We start from the raw sequence: 16,856 nt of genomic DNA on the forward strand, positions 1-16,856 counted from the left end.
ATTTGACAATAAATGTACAAGAGAATGACACCATGCAACACACATCTCTTTATTTATTGAATCAATTACCATAGCTGCATGTGTATTATAACTCATAACTTGAATAAAAGCACATTCTAGTTCTTAGGATAATTATACTTTACCCCTAAAGTTTGAGCCCACTTTACTCTCCAGACCGGACCACCCCCGGCCTGGGGTGGCTCTTGGAGGTAGTCCGGCCACCCTGCCAAGGGCCAAATAAATAAACAAATATATATATATATATATATATAGAGAGAGAGAGAGAGAGAGGGGATTGGGATTTGGGGGTGGCCCAAGCCCAGAAAAATTTCACCCATCCAATTTAAAGAAAAAGTTCTGTCCCTTTCTTTTTCTTTTCGATCTTTTCGATCAGCTGCTGAGGATAACCTTTTTTTTTCTTTACTTAGGACAGATCATTTTGGTCATTGACAACTAATAAGTCTAGCAAATCATAAATTCTAAATATGTAACGTCTAACATAAACACATCAGTTTCAATGCATGAATTAAATTTTCTACCTGCCAGACGTAAATGTATGCATTGATTGCTTTGACTGGATACTCCACTATACATGGGAGGTCTTTTGGTTTTAGATATTAAGTAGGAATAAATTTATGATATTTTGGAAATAAATCAAATAGGAAACGTTTTTCTTATATAGGAATCTTATAAAAGTGTCATTCAGTAAGTTTGGCCTCGCAATTTCACAAGTTAAGTGGGTATTTTTAAACAAAACCGCAAAAAGTGTTCTACATGCAAAAAAATAAATAAATAAAAAAGATTACAATTTGAAAATGTAAAAAAAAAAAAGAAAATACAATTTTGCTCAACATGCAATTCGATGCATTTTTAAAAACGCATTTAAAGACCGAATACTATTTTCATGTAGTAAGGGATGAGTTGAGTTTTTAAAAACACTCTTTTACAAATTTTATTCACCTAACATGTTTCAATTCAACGATATGTCCTACAAATGTTTAGTTAATTAAAGACATTCATGTCGAGCTGGACCTTTTTTGGGTAAATAAGAAAAACAAGAGTAGAGACATAGACATTTTAGGATAGTTCATTCTTAGAGACTTGATGCAACGTGACATCGTGAGATTCAAAGAATAACAGTAAGAATAATAGATAAATATTTCTAGATTTTAAGTCTATTAAAGATTTGTATCTGCACGAGTCTTCCTTATGAAATTCCAAACACTCCGATCTACATCAAGACCTATGACCCCACTAAGAAGAGCCGGTTAGGGGCTACATCTTTATCAATGAATGACTTGATTTATTTGTGCTATATATAACTATTTATAAGAAAAATGTTTTGTTGGGGTTGCTTAGAAAAGATTATCCAACCTTAGAAATTTGATTATAGACATCTCTCACTTTTTTTATGTTGTTTTTAAAATTATTATTGGATCAAAATTCAAAGATAATTTATCTCAGATCCAATAATAATTTTAAAAGTCACGTTAGGAAGTGTTAGAGTAACAGTATCATGCGTAGCATTACTCAATCATAGTACCTCTAGCAGCACAAGTGAACATGTACGTGTACAACATTAACGTACACTACTAGTTACTCCAATAACTGCAAAATGACAATTTGTGTTCACGTGTCGGGTTCAAATTGTGTCAAATTATAAATATAAGACTATATATGTTAGCTTTAATCTGACCCATTTAATTAAACAAATTAAACCCCTTAATCCTAATCCACTAATTTCGTCTTCTCAAATGTTAAAAATTTTCAACCTTAATTATAACTACTTGTTACTCCAATGGCCCTATAACTTTCCAAATTAACTAGTTAACAAAGAAGAAGGAAAAATGAACTTCTTCTGTTTGTTTCACCCTTTCTCGTGCTTGGATATTAAAGCTGAGCTACCTAAGATATTGCTATCTATAACGCAGAAAGCATTCTTATATGAAATGTTTATCATATGGTGTAATGATCACGTACATTTATGACAATAAGATATTTGCAACATATATAGTATACTTCGACCTCTCCAATATAAAAATATATAGCTCTCCCTGCTGATATATATATGTGTTGGGGTTGGGGATCAGTTTAATATTAAAAAAATTAACTCTTACAATTTAAAAGAAAACTTCGTCCCAAAAAGAACGGAACTCTAGCCACGTACTAAAACATTTGCGAGAGACCCAATAAAATAGAAGTTATATATATGTTGAAACAATGCAAATATTAAATATATGTTATTTAAGTCTTAATTTTGTTTCATTTCCGTTTTAACCAATCCCGTTATTAACTTGGTAATGATTTAAGATGCTTAAAAATGCCGTTCTAACTAATGAATGACGAAATTGACCTTTTGGGTTTATATAAATATGTCTAATTGGCTTTAGAAGTTCGTCATCCTAGCTAGCTCTGATTGCCTCATCAACACAAAAGAATATATATGGCTCTCCCTGATGAATTGGAAGCTCTCAACAAGGCCTTCTCAGGTTCTTTTAATTGTCTTCCGATCCTCCTTTTACTCAAATTATTAAAAATTCCAACTTAATTTCTTCAATGAAAATATCTTATATATATAATCACACATCAAGTACTGTACATTGTTATCTTGATTTGAAGTGTAATTTTATGCCATAAACTTGGATTAATCATATAAACTGATTCTTGTGATTTTTTAATAATTTTTTTGCCTCACATTAATTTCCAGTAATTCACTATTCAATTTTCCTTTTGGGCTAGGAATTACTATACTGCTGCAGTATTCTCTTCTCTCTTTTTGTTTTTTTGTTTTTATACTGAATTTACTCAACAGTATACCATTGTAAATATTAAGTTAACTTTTCTACATTTTTTTTTTCTTTGTTCCCCATTTTTTAACTCCTAGCTCTTAGTTTGATGGGCCCCTTTGTAAAGCGGTTGGTCAAACTTTTCTATATTAATGAAACAGAACTAAGAATTTAACTTTAAAATTAAAATGACCAAATTACATCAATTTATTTTTTAAAAAGGGCCATCATAATAAAGTTAACAAAAATAGACCCTAAATATGGCAAAAGGTCTTTTTTAACAAATGTATTTAACATTACATTATCATTTCCTCCATAAAATGTGTTGCATTTTTCCATATTCTTTAGGGAAATGAATTCATAATTCTCTCTTAAATTGAAGCGAGGGAAAACTAATTCCTAAGAATTCTATGATATGTTTGTATGCTTACGCAGGACATGGAATCCACGAGCAGACGTTGATATCAATACTGGGAAAATGGCATCCGGAGCAAAGGAAATCCTTCCGGAAAGGAAATCCCAACCTTTTCATAGAGGATGAACGTAACTTTGAGCGGTGGGATGATCACCATGTCAGGCTTCTCAAGCATGAATTCATGCGTTTTAAGGTTGTTTTCTTTTTTGACTTCTACTATATTTTATTTAATTACTTAATTGCTATAGTTATAAACATCTACTTTTTAATCATTATTCGTAAAGGATTGTATTTATTTTAGAATAAAGTCCAGTTTTATATATATATATATATAACAATTAGTATTGTTAGAATAAAATATAACAATTAGTATTGTTAGAATAAAATAGTGATTGAATCCACTAATTTTCATTAACACTACAAAAAATCTAGCTAGGTTAATTTTAACATTTTTTTACTGCAACTAAAACCAAAAAAAAAAAAAAAAAAAAAAAGGGCAAAAATTTTCCGGTCGGAATAAAACCGTCCGAAAAGTTAATATCGGCGTTTAGAGTGATAATCGGTGAAAATTTGACAAATAAAAATGTCCTTTTCTTGTTGTGACGTCATGGCGACCTAAAAATGCCACGAAAGCAAGAAAAATTATAGTGTCTAGATCTTAAAAGAAATTGTTTTTTTTTTTTTTTTGAGTGGTTAAAAATTGTTATTTAAAGGGTTTTGTACACATAATTATAATGAGATGTGGGTGATCACTTTGAATGATAATCAGAATGCTGTGGTGCTTTGGACCATGCATCCATGGGAAAGGGATGCTCGGTTGGCAAAGGAGGCATTGAAGAAGGGGCCACAATCGTATGGTATCATCATAGAGATTGCATGCACCAGATCAGCCGAGGAGCTCTTGGGAGCAAGGCGGGCCTACCATTCCCTCTTTGATCAATCAATGGAGGAAGATGTTGCTCAGCACATCAACGGCTGTGAACGTAAGGTGAGTATCATTAACTTAATTCATAACCTAGAAAGCTAGAAACCCAAAATTTACAAAGCTTTTCTGTGTTTGTTTGTTTTTACCGTTGCAAAACGTGCGGTTTGAAAAGATAGCGAGTTAAACTACTTTTTAAAAAACATACCCTTTTGTCTAATGCACGAAATGCAAATTTTTTTCACGTTTTGAGCTTAAATGGCATATATATATCTGACTAATTTTGTGCTTTGAACAGCTCTTGGTTGCTCTTGTGAGTGCCTATAGGTATGAAGGATCAAAGCTTAGGGATGATGCAGCAAAATCTGAGGCCAAGACACTTTTTGATGCCATCACAAATGACAAGCCCATTGAAGACGATGAGGTAATAAGGATACTAACAACAAGGAGCAAGCCCCATCTCCAAGCAATATATAAGCACTACAAGGAGATTTCTGGCATGAATATTGAGGAGGTAATAAATTCTTTTTGTTTTTTTGTAAATTAGGAACTAAAAAATCCTAGGGGTTTAGCTCGGATTTCCATTGAGATAGATTGGTACATGTGTCCTATAACAGAAAATAAGAAACACGTATCTTAATTTCAACAGGTTCAATTTCAATTGAAACCAAACCCTATATGAATCTAAACTGTTGATTATGTAGCACAACATTTTCGATATTAAATTCTTTTTGTTTTTGGTATCTTAATTATAAAATTCTTGACTTTATCAAGTTCAATGTTTTATTACTCATTTTGAATTTTTATCCATATGCAATTTTTCTTTAGGATCTTGATGCTGATTTGAGGCTAAAAGAGACTGTGCAATGCCTATGCACTCCCCAACAATATTTTAGCCAGGTAATATGAATTGTAACTAGATTATAAGGACAGGTTTGGCTTAGACTCAATTTCAGTTGAAACAAGATTCATCGGGATTATGAGGGACACATGTCCTAATCCCAATGAGTCCTCAAGTTCTAACTGGAGTTTGACCCAAGCCGAATCCAAGATATCCAGTTGTAAATTTACTCAATTGTCCTTCCAAATTCTTATTTATATTTTGTTTTCTTAAAAGGTCTTGGACATGGCTCTGCAAAAGGATGTAGACAAGAGTACCAAGAAAGCACTGACTCGAGTGATTGTAACCCGAGCTGACACAGATATGAAGGAGATCAAAGATGATTACCATAACCAACATGGGGTTTCTCTATCCAAGAAAATTGAAGACACAGCTCATGGGAACTACAAAGATTTCTTGCTCACTTTGATTGCAAGAGGTGGATAATTGAGAAGATGGGATTTGAAAAAGGGTTTTCTGGGATGATATAAAGATTTATTGGGATATTACTATATCCTCTTCTGATTGATTCTTGATCTTTTTTTCATTTTGAGGCATGTGTTCTTGGGCTAGCTAGTATGAGTATTTGTTAGCAAAAACAAATTGTTAGCTACCATTTAATAATTTTCTTTTATGGTTAGTTGATTGTCCACTTTGACACAATAATAAGACAGTTCAAATTTCTTAACTCTTCTACTACTTTAAACAGATCTGCTAAACCGCCGATTTTGGCAGCCCCTTTCTTGGCCAATGGGTCAGGTCATTCATTGGGCTCATTCCCAATAAATTCCAGGATTTTATTGCACTGTTTCAATTGTATTTGAGTTTTCGTTGGGCTGCCACACCCATCTTTTTTGCTCTTTCTTTGATGTACTAAATCTCTTTCCCCTTTCCCTTGTATTTGCTTAGGAAAAAACAAAAATTGTTAAGGCCTTAGATCATAGGTATAATTGCCATATCATGCACCTTTTTATAGATGCCCTTCTAGACAGAACTGGGGGGGCCGTAGGGCCATGCTCCCTCCCCCGGTTTTAAAAAATATCCTTTGTATATATATATATGGACTTAAAAATTAAAATGGACTCTCATTCATACTTTAACCCTTTAGATAAAAATTTTAATTCCGTCCCTTTGTCCAAAACAACCAAGTACTCCTTATGAAAAACACTTGACACAAATCAAGGTAAACATACATTGTCACACTCAATGAAAATTCAAGACAAGACTGCAAGGAAAGTAAAGACCCCAACAACAACAAAGGCCAACTGAGAACACCACCATTGATAACATAAAATTCTAAAAGGTTCCCCCATATATATATAGGAAAGAATGATCTCAATCAATCTTCCTTCCCTAGCAAAGTAAGGAGGAAGGCCTTGTAATCCCCTGAAGTTTCCTTGGCCACAGCATGATCAAGGGAAACACTGTTCCTCTGGTAGTAAAGCTCCTTGATGCCATTCAAATCTCTCTCTGCCCTTGTAACTATCACTCGAGTGAGTGCCTCCTCATCTGTTCCAACCCCTTTGATTGCATTGCGCACCAACTGCACCATCAAGGAAAACTATATATCACATGTTCTTCGATTCAATTTGAAGGAAAACTTTGTCAAAGAAATTTACCTTTTCAAAATACTTCTTTGGATCATTGATGCAGCGAATTGCAGTGCGCAATGCCTTTTGTAAATCACTATGAGGATCACCCGACAAATTCTTGGTGATGGAAGTGTCATGTTCATCTTTGTAGCGGTTGAAAATAGCCCTGAGCTGTGTCTTGCTCCTTGTGCTCAGGATCCTGGTGACTTCTTCATGATTAAATGCTTTGTCTTTGATAGCATCGTGAAGAATATCAGCTTCAGATTTTGCTAATCTTTCATTTACCTCATGCCCATCATACCGATAAGCACTTACTAGGGCAACCAAGAGCTGTGACAATGACCAAAAACCACCAAGTCCAATGATTAATCATATATGATCATCAACTTGTAATAGTTAAAATTGAATCATCTTAACTTCATATATTGGGCATACTTAAAATTTAAGAGAACGTTTAGAGTGCTACAACTTTTACTATAATTCTTTACAAATTCGGGTGTCAGTCCACCGTTTATGAAAAATTAGTATCACCTAATATTACACATTTTAATGGTTAATGTGATAAGTGTTACGTAGACTGTTACATCAGTTTGTAAAAGTGATATGTGTCATGTGACTATCACCAGAGATGGAGGCAGAGTTTAGTATGGATAGAGGCCAAGGGCCAATAAATTGTGTTGCTAGGGGCCGATATACAAAAAAAAAAAAAATTATAATTTCCCTTATGAGTTGTGGCCCCGCCCCCCCCCTTTCAATTCCTCTGTCCCCAACTATCACGTTGCGTCAAACCACATTTTGTAAGAGACTTGTAATACCCATCACAATACTCTAAACTTTATTCTATGAACTCTCAACATTTTTTCTCTTAGACCAACTTGAGCTCTTATAAGTGTCCATCTGGTTTAGAGATTTCAATACGTGTTATTTGACCCAAAAAAAATATATATATAGCAATTTCAAAATGCAAGTATGAAAATATGATTTTTAAAAACGTAATCAAGCGTTCCGTAAAATCTTTAAAAAGCGCACCCCTTAGCTTGCCCGTTCCACGAAAACATGATTTTTCTACATTTTCAAACCTATGTACTCCTAAACATGACACTTTTTTCTGCAATGTAGGTATTTTTTAGTATACTTTATATAAATCTCTCACAAAATGAGGGTGATAATTAATTAAGTTAAAATCAAGGGCAAGAAGCTAAACATATATGCATGCCTGGCGCAAATCCCCGGTGGTATGGGCAGCCACATCTTCTTCCAAGGAACGCTTGTAGCGGCTTTGGTAGGCTCGTCTCACCACCAAGAGCTCTTCAGGAGAAAGGATGCATGAAATTTCAATTATCACATGATAATTTGACTCAGCTTTCCTAACGGCTACATTTGCCAAAACTGCATCTCTGTCTGCTGGATCCAATATCCACCGGTACACCGCTTTCTATCATCACAAAAATGTCCAAAACAATTGCAACAAATTTGTTAAAAATGAAGGAAAATGTGAATTATATGAACAATTATTTAATTGTTTTCTCCAAACTAGATTCGAGGAAACTCAGTCTATTAAACCAACATCTGTTTTTAAAGCATGTTAATACTTAGCAGACTGGATTAGATGAATTTTCTCCGACCCAATTAAAAAAAATAAAATAATAATAATAATAATAAAAATAAAAATAAAAATAAAAATAAAACTGTATCCATGTGTTTCAATCACATGTTAACACGTGTCAAAAAGTTGTAAAATAGCATGATGATGTTACCTCAAAGTCTCCGGACAGCTCATTCTCAAGACGCTTGACAAGATCTTCTTCATAAAGCTCCTCATAAGCTTGCCTGATTTGCTTCCTTTGAGTTGCATTTCTATGTCCGAGTATCTTGATTATTGCCTTCTCATCAGTTCCCCATCCTAACAAGTCATCCACACACAAATTATAAATAAAGGAATACTAGAAGGGTCAATACTGTCTACTAGCACTATTCAATTAATTTGCCTCTTCATATATAACATATAAGCAGCCATTCAGAAAGTTCACATAATCCAATCACAAAGTGCACTTAAGACTCGTCAAACGGCCACTATAGTCGTCAAAAGGTGTAGTTCGAGTGATCAAACTATCTCCAATGGCCACCCCGATCATTTATACACCACTTCTTAGTTTGCAAGCCTTTTTTTCTCTACAACGGGCGACCCAAATCATAGTTATTGCATCCCGTGGAGTATCTAGGTATTGCTTCAAATCCAAATCCAAATTCACATAAACCCTAATATGCATGTGTGTGTATTTCATAAGACAAAACTACATATACATACAGCATATATATTATGATGCTATCAAAGGCATAAAGACACTTGATTATATATTCATGAGAGCCCATCAAAATATACATGTTCTATGCACTTAATACACAAAATGAAAAAGTAAACCAACTAGTAATCTCACTCAACAAATGGAAAAATAATTTACTAATTAATAATTAAATGAACAGAAAAATTAAATAGCAAACAATTAATTTAACCTTGACAAGCGTTTCGGAGAGCTTGTGCATCTTCGTGAACAGAAGCATCTTCAGCAACAATGATTGTTGCCATTGTTAATGTGAAGGAGATTTCTCTGTAACCCCACTATTTATGTTTTGAAATCAGTGCCAACTAAGGAAATTTCCTGCCTCCTTGCCTAATTAACTTAGGAATCAAACATGTGTTGGCACTTATTCATAGTACTTAATACCGTACGCTTTAGTTGGCTTTGGTTATGATATAACTAATATGTAGTGTACCTTTCTGGTTTTGCTTGGCACCATTATATTCTTTACCATAAACAGCCATTGATTAAATGAGTCTCTAACCTGGCCTATGTGAACTGGCTTGGCGTTGGATTCGTTGGGATTGAGACACGTGTCTTTTGTGTCTTCTTGTGAGACGTGTCCTAATCTTAGCTGATCCAATTTCAATTGGAACTGAACTTAAGCCAAAATTAACCGGACTCGACTCAACTAGCAGTATTGAGCAAATGCACAACTCATGATTATAAATAAAATGTAGAGTAATGTTAGAAATCACGTACGCTTTAATCTCATGTTACTATCACACAATGCTGATGTGACATTATCAATCAGCCCTTGAATGTATATATATATATATTTTTATCAAACATTGGTCTAAGAGATAATCATAGTGAAATAATTATGGAATAAAAATGTATTTCTAGCCGAACTCATCAAATGCAAAGCCCTTTTGCGCTTCTTGGCTTGACGATCATTAAGATTTGTTAATTAAACATATGCACATGCTTGAATCAAGGACAATTAACTAAAACAAAACATGCTATGGAATTTTCAAAGCAAAGTGAAAACCTCGATCACCCTATATATATCTATCATCAATGTATCGATCAGTAAATGACTAAATTAACCTTGAAAAGCCTTCCGGAGAGCTTCTGCGTCATTTGGGATTGATATGTTTTCTGGAGCAATTAGGGTAGCCATCGATGCTTCTTTTCTCTATAGTGAAAAAAGTTCTCTATAATTCTTCTATTTATAATATCATTCATGCATGTTCCTTCAACACCTCAACAAGCTAAATGGCTAATTAATAATAATATCATGTATTTTATAATATCATGTCCAGATTAACTTAATCAAAATCTGACCTTCACCCACTTCCCTTTGTAAAGTACTCGTGCTTAGGTGTGCTTAAGTTGGCTTTAATTCATCTATAATTAATGTATTAGGTCTTAGCAATTTCTTGATAGGATAACGTTAGGGACCGTTTCTTTATTCTTTTTTTATTCTCCAAAATTAGTGTAATTTTTGAAATCACCATTGAATTTGTCAAATGATGATTTTAAAGGTTACATCAATTTTAAAATAATTAAAAAATGGTCCATAGCATTACTCGGATACAATACTTTGGACGATTGGCCCTGCCTTAGTTAATTGGCCCCTAGTTAATTTTATCATAGATGCCAGGCCACCTCATTTTACAAGAACAAAATTTTCCTTGCAAATTTTGGTAGCACAATTTTTTCAATATTAGCATTCTATCCAATTTTAACATCTTAACTTTTTTCGAAAATGTTAGATGAGTCAACGAAGAACATTAAAGCATTAAGTAAGTTGATATAAAAAAAAAATTAAAAAAAAAAAAAAAAACTAATTAATTAATTAAAATATTCAGATCATCCACGTACATCTTTCTGGAACTTCCTTTTTTTTTTTTTCCTACCATTCCACAACTACCCACTTTCATCCCCTGCAGGCACGCACGTATCATAAAGATGGCTCTAGGTTGTTCAACTATATAGTATATACACTTCCTAGTTATTTTTCTTTTCTTTTTCTTTTTTTAATCTTTGCTCAATTCTGATACTAAAAATTTTAAAAGAGTAATTAATGCTCTAAAGAGGACTAGATTAATGCTCTAAAGTATGATGTGGCTTTTAAAATTTCTATAGAATTTGTGATAATCATTACTGAATTTTAATCTATTGGTAATTTTAAAAGTCACATCAGCAAATAGAGCTAAATTTTCCCTTATATTTCTTTGATTTTATTATTATTATTATTAGAAATGTCGATAATAAAAACAACATGGCGCGTAGTTTAGAAAATAAAAAGGTGTTTTTTTTTCAGTTTTTTGTTAGTTAGAACAATAATATTTAAACGTTAATTTCATGTGTCGACCCTCGGGGATTAAGAAAGACAAGGGATGAATATTCAAGCTTCTAAACCACCATTTCATGAGATGTAATCAACATATTGTGATACCCTTTTAAGGTTTTAAGAAATTAATTAGATTCGGAACTCGAGCCGTTGAGATAAAAACATGTTTTATAACAGAACATAAAGAATATATGTTCTCAACATATCGATTCAGTAGTTTCAATTAGAATTGAACCAGAGCCAAACACGAAAAGAATACATTTAAAATCAAGCCAAAAACAAACCTATATATATATATATATATATATATATATATACATGCAAAAGTTTACGTGAGTATATATAGAGAGAGAGATTACCTTTGCAAGCCTTTTGGAGAGCTTCAGCATCTTCAACAGGAGAAAACTGGTCAGGAGAAATGAGGGTAGCCATTAATGTTAAGCTTTTGATGGATTTTCTTATGATCTAGAAGAGATGATAAATGTGAAGGAGTCCCTGTCAATGGCCCTCCTATTTATACTACCATATATGCTTAACATCAAAATTAACGCCGGGTCACGATGTTCATGTTTGGACATTTCTTTCCATGTGAAGAACAGGCATTCATCAACACCTCTTCATCATTTTTTATTCCTTCCAATTATATATTATTAAAAATAAAGACGTTTCGGCACTTTGTGATTGTAGCTTCAAAGTTTAAAAAGTTGCAATATTAGGTTTCCATGTTTTAGAAGTTTAAGGTTAAATTTAACGATAAACTGGTTAAATGTCCTCTATACCCATGTAAAACTAATAAAACTATGAAATTATCCTTAACTAAAAATAATTAAAAAAAAAAATGGAACCTGAAGCTTGGCCGTGGCCTGTGGGTCACCAGAAGTCACCATGCATTGCAATTTTTTTAACAAAAAAAAATTAAAACATGAGTATTTTGGATATTTTAATGTTCTTCATTAGAATTTAACAAAAAAATCTTAACAGATGAATGATATTGCAGACTTTTAAAACATTGGAACCCAATATTGCGACTTTTTAAACTTTAAAAATATGATCGCAAAAGTATCAAAACATCCGAGAATAAGTCTTAAGTCATGAAGTTTTCCTAAAGAAAAAGAAATCAAAGTATATATATGCATTGTACTTTGATTTTGGTAGAGAATTCATAATCAATGTGCTAAGTGTTGGCATTTTCTGTTTGTGAGATTTGGAATATGTTCCTGTTACTACTTTAGCTTTATTTTACTTCACACCTTTTTTTTTTTAATTAATTAAAGAAAAAAAAGCTAGTACCATGTATTTGTTTATGTTGCTCAAAATCCAATATGATCTTTGAGTTCACATTTGATACATGATGAAGGAAATCAATTTATTATATAAACTGCATATTAATTATATATATATATATAGGACGTCCAATATATATTCACATTGTACTATGAATCAAGAAAATCGTGCATATTTATTAGAATATTAATTCAATTATTAAATTGATATTTTTTTATCAATTTAAATTTTTGAGATAAGTGTTAATTAATTATACTGTTAATTCTGTTCACACTGAAAATAGTTGATTCGATGGCAAAATTAACTAATTAATTACATTTAGTTGTGAATCAACAACTCTACGGATGGATCGGAACAAGCAATAGAAATTAAGCATCAAAGCATTGTTTTTCCCAACATCGTAACGAGGAAAAGAAAATTGAAAGAGACAAGATGGTCTTGAGACCACCCAATGTCTTTTTCAAAGTATTATTTAAAAACTCACCGTTTTGAGCAGTCTGTTCTTTCTTTTCTTTTTTCTTTTTTAATTAATGTACTTTCGAAGGTCCTAGGTTTTATAATAAATGTCACAGTTTTAACCTAGGAAGGTATAGAGTGCTGAGTCATCACAATTTTATATGGTAGAAAATAAATAAAATGAATATATATATACACCCACCTCTTTGTCCTCTTCTAAATCCAGACCACCAAAGAGATCGAGCCAGTAGGGAGATGTCACTTGGGTTGGTTTGAAATTAGTGACAAGAGACTTTTGTTATTAAGTGTCGGATTGGTGATAAGTCGTTGAAAAACCGACGGCCTTTGAGAGATTTGGGACACTTTCATACTCAAGTATTAGAGTGTTTGAAAGAATAAGTGAATAGAGAGACTTTGAGAAAGCGTAATGGATATAATTTTTTTTTTTTTTTTCAAATAAGGGAAACCAAGGCACGGGAAAGCGTAATTAGGCATTTGATAAAGTTTTTTTTTTCAAATTAAGTTATTAAAGTTTTTTTTTTTTTTTTTTTGATGTAGGTTATTAAATTGGTATTTATTTTTAGAATATGTAATTCTTACATATATTTTTAATAGGATTAAGGGACATGCGATTATCACGTGCATATTAAAGATGCAAGTAAGAATCGTATGCTCTAAGAATATATGTTAATTTAATTTTTTTTTCAACCCAGTTTTTATTTTTTAAAAAAAAAAAATTGTCCTTAAACATTTAGGTTTGCTTAATTACTATGAAATTGGAATATTAATTAAAAATAAAAGGGGATCTTTGAAGATGATCATCCATAAAGGTTCATTTATGGTGCTTGATGACACACTTACACTACAACAAAACTGGGAATTTAGTGACATGTCTATAGTGTATGTTTTTTTTTTTTTTTATCAAATGGATTTAGTGACATGTCTACAGTGTAAATTTTTTTCAAATGTCATCAATTGGTGACGTGTTAAACTTGGCACGTCACCCCAAAAAAAAAAAGTGACAACGTGTCAAAAACATCACGTCACCAATTCAATTTCACACATCACTAAAGTCCTTTCTAATCGCATGATTTTTGACCTGCCAATCACGTCGCTATTGATACGTCACCACCCCATTAGTGACGTTTTTGGGCCTTAACAAGTCACTAATGGGTAGTCATTAAAAATCAATTTTTTTGTATTGTTAATAATATTTTGAATAAGTAATGCTATATAGCACACCATCATTTCATCACTATTTCACTATGGTTATGTAGTCTTGTCAATTCACTCTTAGATTAGTCATCTTTAAAAGAAAATGAAAAAATAAAAATAATCAATGATGGATTGACAATGCAACGTCGGCATAGTGACACTACAAAAAAATGCTCAAATAGTGACACCTTAATAGTGTCACTATTTGAGCGTCACGTTTTTTTTTTTTTTTAATTTTTAACCAAAAAAAGTCACTTTTTAAAAGGCAATGCCTAGAATGCGATGCTTCAACGTCGTCAAAATATAAGGGGTCGCATGAGATAGTAGTGTGGTATATATCATTACTTATATTGAATTATTTTTTAGCTCAATATCCTAACCAACTCAAATGGGAAGAAGCATCTTTTTCTTAATTGTGCAGCTAACATAAGAGACTAGGTTTTCTTTTTAAATTGGATTCGAGAAATTAATTTACTCTATTAAATTAATATTTGTCTCTAGAACACGTGATTATCACATATATTTTCTAAAAATAAATGAGTGAAATACATGTTACGTTAATCTTATTAAAAATATATATAAAAATTACGTTCTCTAAGAACAAATATCAATTTAGTATTAAACATTAGAGACATCAATCATTCAATTGTTTACAAACTCCATTAGTGAGATGGGTGTGAATAAGTGAAAAGAAAATTATTTGATAATCGTGGTTTCATCAATACAATTGGCCCAGCTGCTCGTTATATGCAGGCCGTATTTGGTGCTCTCTGCTTGGTGTTTTTTCGGCCTAATAATATTGGGTAGGTCAAAGGTTGGTAAAGCTGGTTTATGGATTTCATCACTTTTTTTTTTTTTTTTTTTAAAAGGCGAAATCATGATTTTTTTTATTGGGGAAAGCCAAAACATGAACGAAGGCCAAGCTTAATTTTTACTAGCCAAAATATATATATATATATATATATATATATAAGAAAATTTTCATACCGTATGCCCTAGAAGTATTGACTTTGTTTGATAAAAGAATTTCCCTTCTCTCTTTTGTTTCTTTTATCAAAACATAAAACGTTCAAAAACTACTTTCATTTTTATGTTATATCGAAACGTTTTTTCAAATAAAAAATAAAAAATATCTTCTAAAAAGCATGAACAAACGTGAGAATATCACTAGAAATTGGCTTAAAAACAAACATATAATTAGGAGTTCACAAAATTCTTACTGATCTTGGCTGAAGGCCTGTGACTGGTTGTATAATCGGATGTAGACAAATAAGGCAGAATTAGATTATAAATGGATTTGATCAAAAAATTTAAGTTATTGTCACAACAGCGACTCCATGGCCCAATGGATAAGGCGCTGGTCTACGAAACCAGAGATTCTGGGTTCGATCCCCAGTGGAGTCGTCTCCTTTTTTGTTTTTTTTTTTTCCTTGCACCAAACAATCTATAAAGTGTCACAGACTAATAGCCCAAAAAGAGCCTGAGAAAAAAACAAAAGAAAAAAAGTGGGCCGAGCCCAAAAGAAAAACCACATTGAATAAAATATATCTATTTTTGTTTTGATTTAATTAAAATATATATTTAAATGTTCCTCCTGCTGCAAAGTGTTCACTACATTTTTTTTTTTTTTGGAACCAAAGTGTTCACTACCTAATAATTAAAGTATGTAAACATTGAATACTCATATTTTACCCTATGATGTAGGTGCATCTATGCTTTATCATAAAAAGAAAAAGAACACTCCATCAGTCCATCATTATGAAGTATGATAATGTATTGAGGTGTAAAGCTTTCTAGTTCTCAAATTCTCTCCCGTTCAAGTAAAATAGCTATTTTATAGCCTAGTTTAGATTTCACAGATTTAAAAGTGCAAATACTGTCACATCATTTAAAATTTTAAAATAATTTAGATGCGACAAAACAAAATCTTAACCGTAAAAAGAGATTTTCTTATTTGAGGCTATACAAAATTAGAAGTTAACACTTACATAATTGCCAAGTGCCCTCAGTTTAAAAAATCCTCACCTCCCACCCCTTGAAGTTGTTTGGTAGCAATGACTTTTTAAAATTTTTGGAGAAAATGTAAATACATTAGGACAATTTTTTCTCCTAATTTAGTCTACAAAATTGTATTGTGTCTTTTAACTTAGACCACGTGAGAAACACTTCTTTTTTTTTTCTTTTTTTTTTTTAATAATAATAAAATATATTAAAAATGCTTGAATTTTTTATATTTTTCTCCAAACTAGGTCTAAAGAAATTGAATTTTATATAATATATTATATTTGTCTTTTGATATTTTTATAGAAAAATGTTACACAGAATCCTAAATGCTTGCTATAAAGTACTGATTAAGTGATGAGACTGAAAATAATAGAAAATAATAAGCATAAAGTACATATGTCATTATGATTAGAATCACAATAGTCTCTTTTACTCTTTTTGTCTAATCTCTCACTTTCTTTTCCCATCAAGATTTCTATAACAATTTTCATTTGATTTGATTTTTTTAATCCTTCCGTGAAAAATGAGTAGAAAGGAAATATTTGAGGTTCACTAAGAAAAACACCCTTTTGGCCTCGGTCAATAGAATATGATCATTTTCGTTTCAAGTGAAAATATAGAAAATTTATTTCACGGTCAAGAT

General features: G+C 31.9%; 2 protein-coding genes and 1 non-coding gene across 4 annotated transcripts; 2 read left to right on the forward strand and 1 right to left on the reverse strand.

Moving 5' to 3' along the window:
• The first annotated feature begins 2,443 nt into the window (after positions 1-2,443).
• On the forward strand, positions 2,444-5,450 carry LOC132168027 (annexin D4). The gene is made up of 6 exons (XM_059579094.1): positions 2,444-2,489; positions 3,222-3,394; positions 3,971-4,189; positions 4,422-4,637; positions 4,952-5,023; positions 5,241-5,450. Exons 1-6 carry the CDS (start codon positions 2,444-2,446, stop codon positions 5,448-5,450), a joined length of 936 nt encoding a protein of 311 aa, XP_059435077.1.
• Positions 5,451-6,095: 645 nt separating this feature from the next.
• Positions 6,096-11,733, reverse strand: LOC132166371 (annexin-like protein RJ4). 2 transcript variants are annotated; one of them, XM_059577177.1, is made up of 5 exons: positions 11,614-11,733; positions 8,353-8,498; positions 7,812-8,030; positions 6,623-6,925; positions 6,096-6,546 (listed from the first exon to the last, which is right to left on the reverse strand). In XM_059577177.1, the coding sequence occupies exons 1-5, from the start codon at positions 11,684-11,686 to the stop codon at positions 6,343-6,345; spliced, it is 945 nt and encodes a 314-aa protein (XP_059433160.1). In that variant the 5' UTR covers positions 11,687-11,733; the 3' UTR covers positions 6,096-6,342. The 2 variants fall into 2 exon arrangements, with proteins under 2 accessions (XP_059433160.1, XP_059433166.1); XM_059577183.1 differs by lacking the exon at positions 11,614-11,733 and adding an exon at positions 9,110-9,182.
• Positions 11,734-15,540: 3,807 nt separating this feature from the next.
• On the forward strand, positions 15,541-15,613 carry TRNAR-ACG (transfer RNA arginine (anticodon ACG)). Its single transcript has one exon. It is a non-coding gene; the product is annotated as a tRNA-Arg (tRNA).
• The last annotated feature ends 1,243 nt before the right edge of the window (positions 15,614-16,856 follow it).

The sequence above is a fragment of the Corylus avellana genome, chromosome ca1 (assembly GCF_901000735.1).
Source record: "Corylus avellana chromosome ca1, CavTom2PMs-1.0".
Lineage (NCBI taxonomy): Eukaryota > Viridiplantae > Streptophyta > Magnoliopsida > Fagales > Betulaceae > Corylus > Corylus avellana.

Bases quoted from the DNA above. Each gene is read 5' to 3' on its own strand.
- LOC132168027 (XM_059579094.1), top strand. From the start codon at position 2,444: ATGGCTCTCCCTGATGAATTGGAAGCTCTCAACAAGGCCTTCTCAG. The intron at 4,190-4,421 runs GTGAGTATCATT...TGCTTTGAACAG, and splicing joins TCAACGGCTGTGAACGTAAG to CTCTTGGTTGCTCTTGTGAG. The intron at 5,024-5,240 runs GTAATATGAATT...TTTTCTTAAAAG, and splicing joins CCCAACAATATTTTAGCCAG to GTCTTGGACATGGCTCTGCA.
- LOC132166371 (XM_059577177.1), bottom strand. From the start codon at position 11,686: ATGGCTACCCTCATTTCTCCTGACCAGTTTTCTCCTGTTGAAGATGCT. The intron at 6,926-7,811 runs GCATGCATATAT...TCATTGTCACAG, and splicing joins CCACCGGGGATTTGCGCCAG to CTCTTGGTTGCCCTAGTAAG. The intron at 6,547-6,622 runs GTAAATTTCTTT...TTGATGGTGCAG, and splicing joins CAAAGAAGTATTTTGAAAAG to TTGGTGCGCAATGCAATCAA.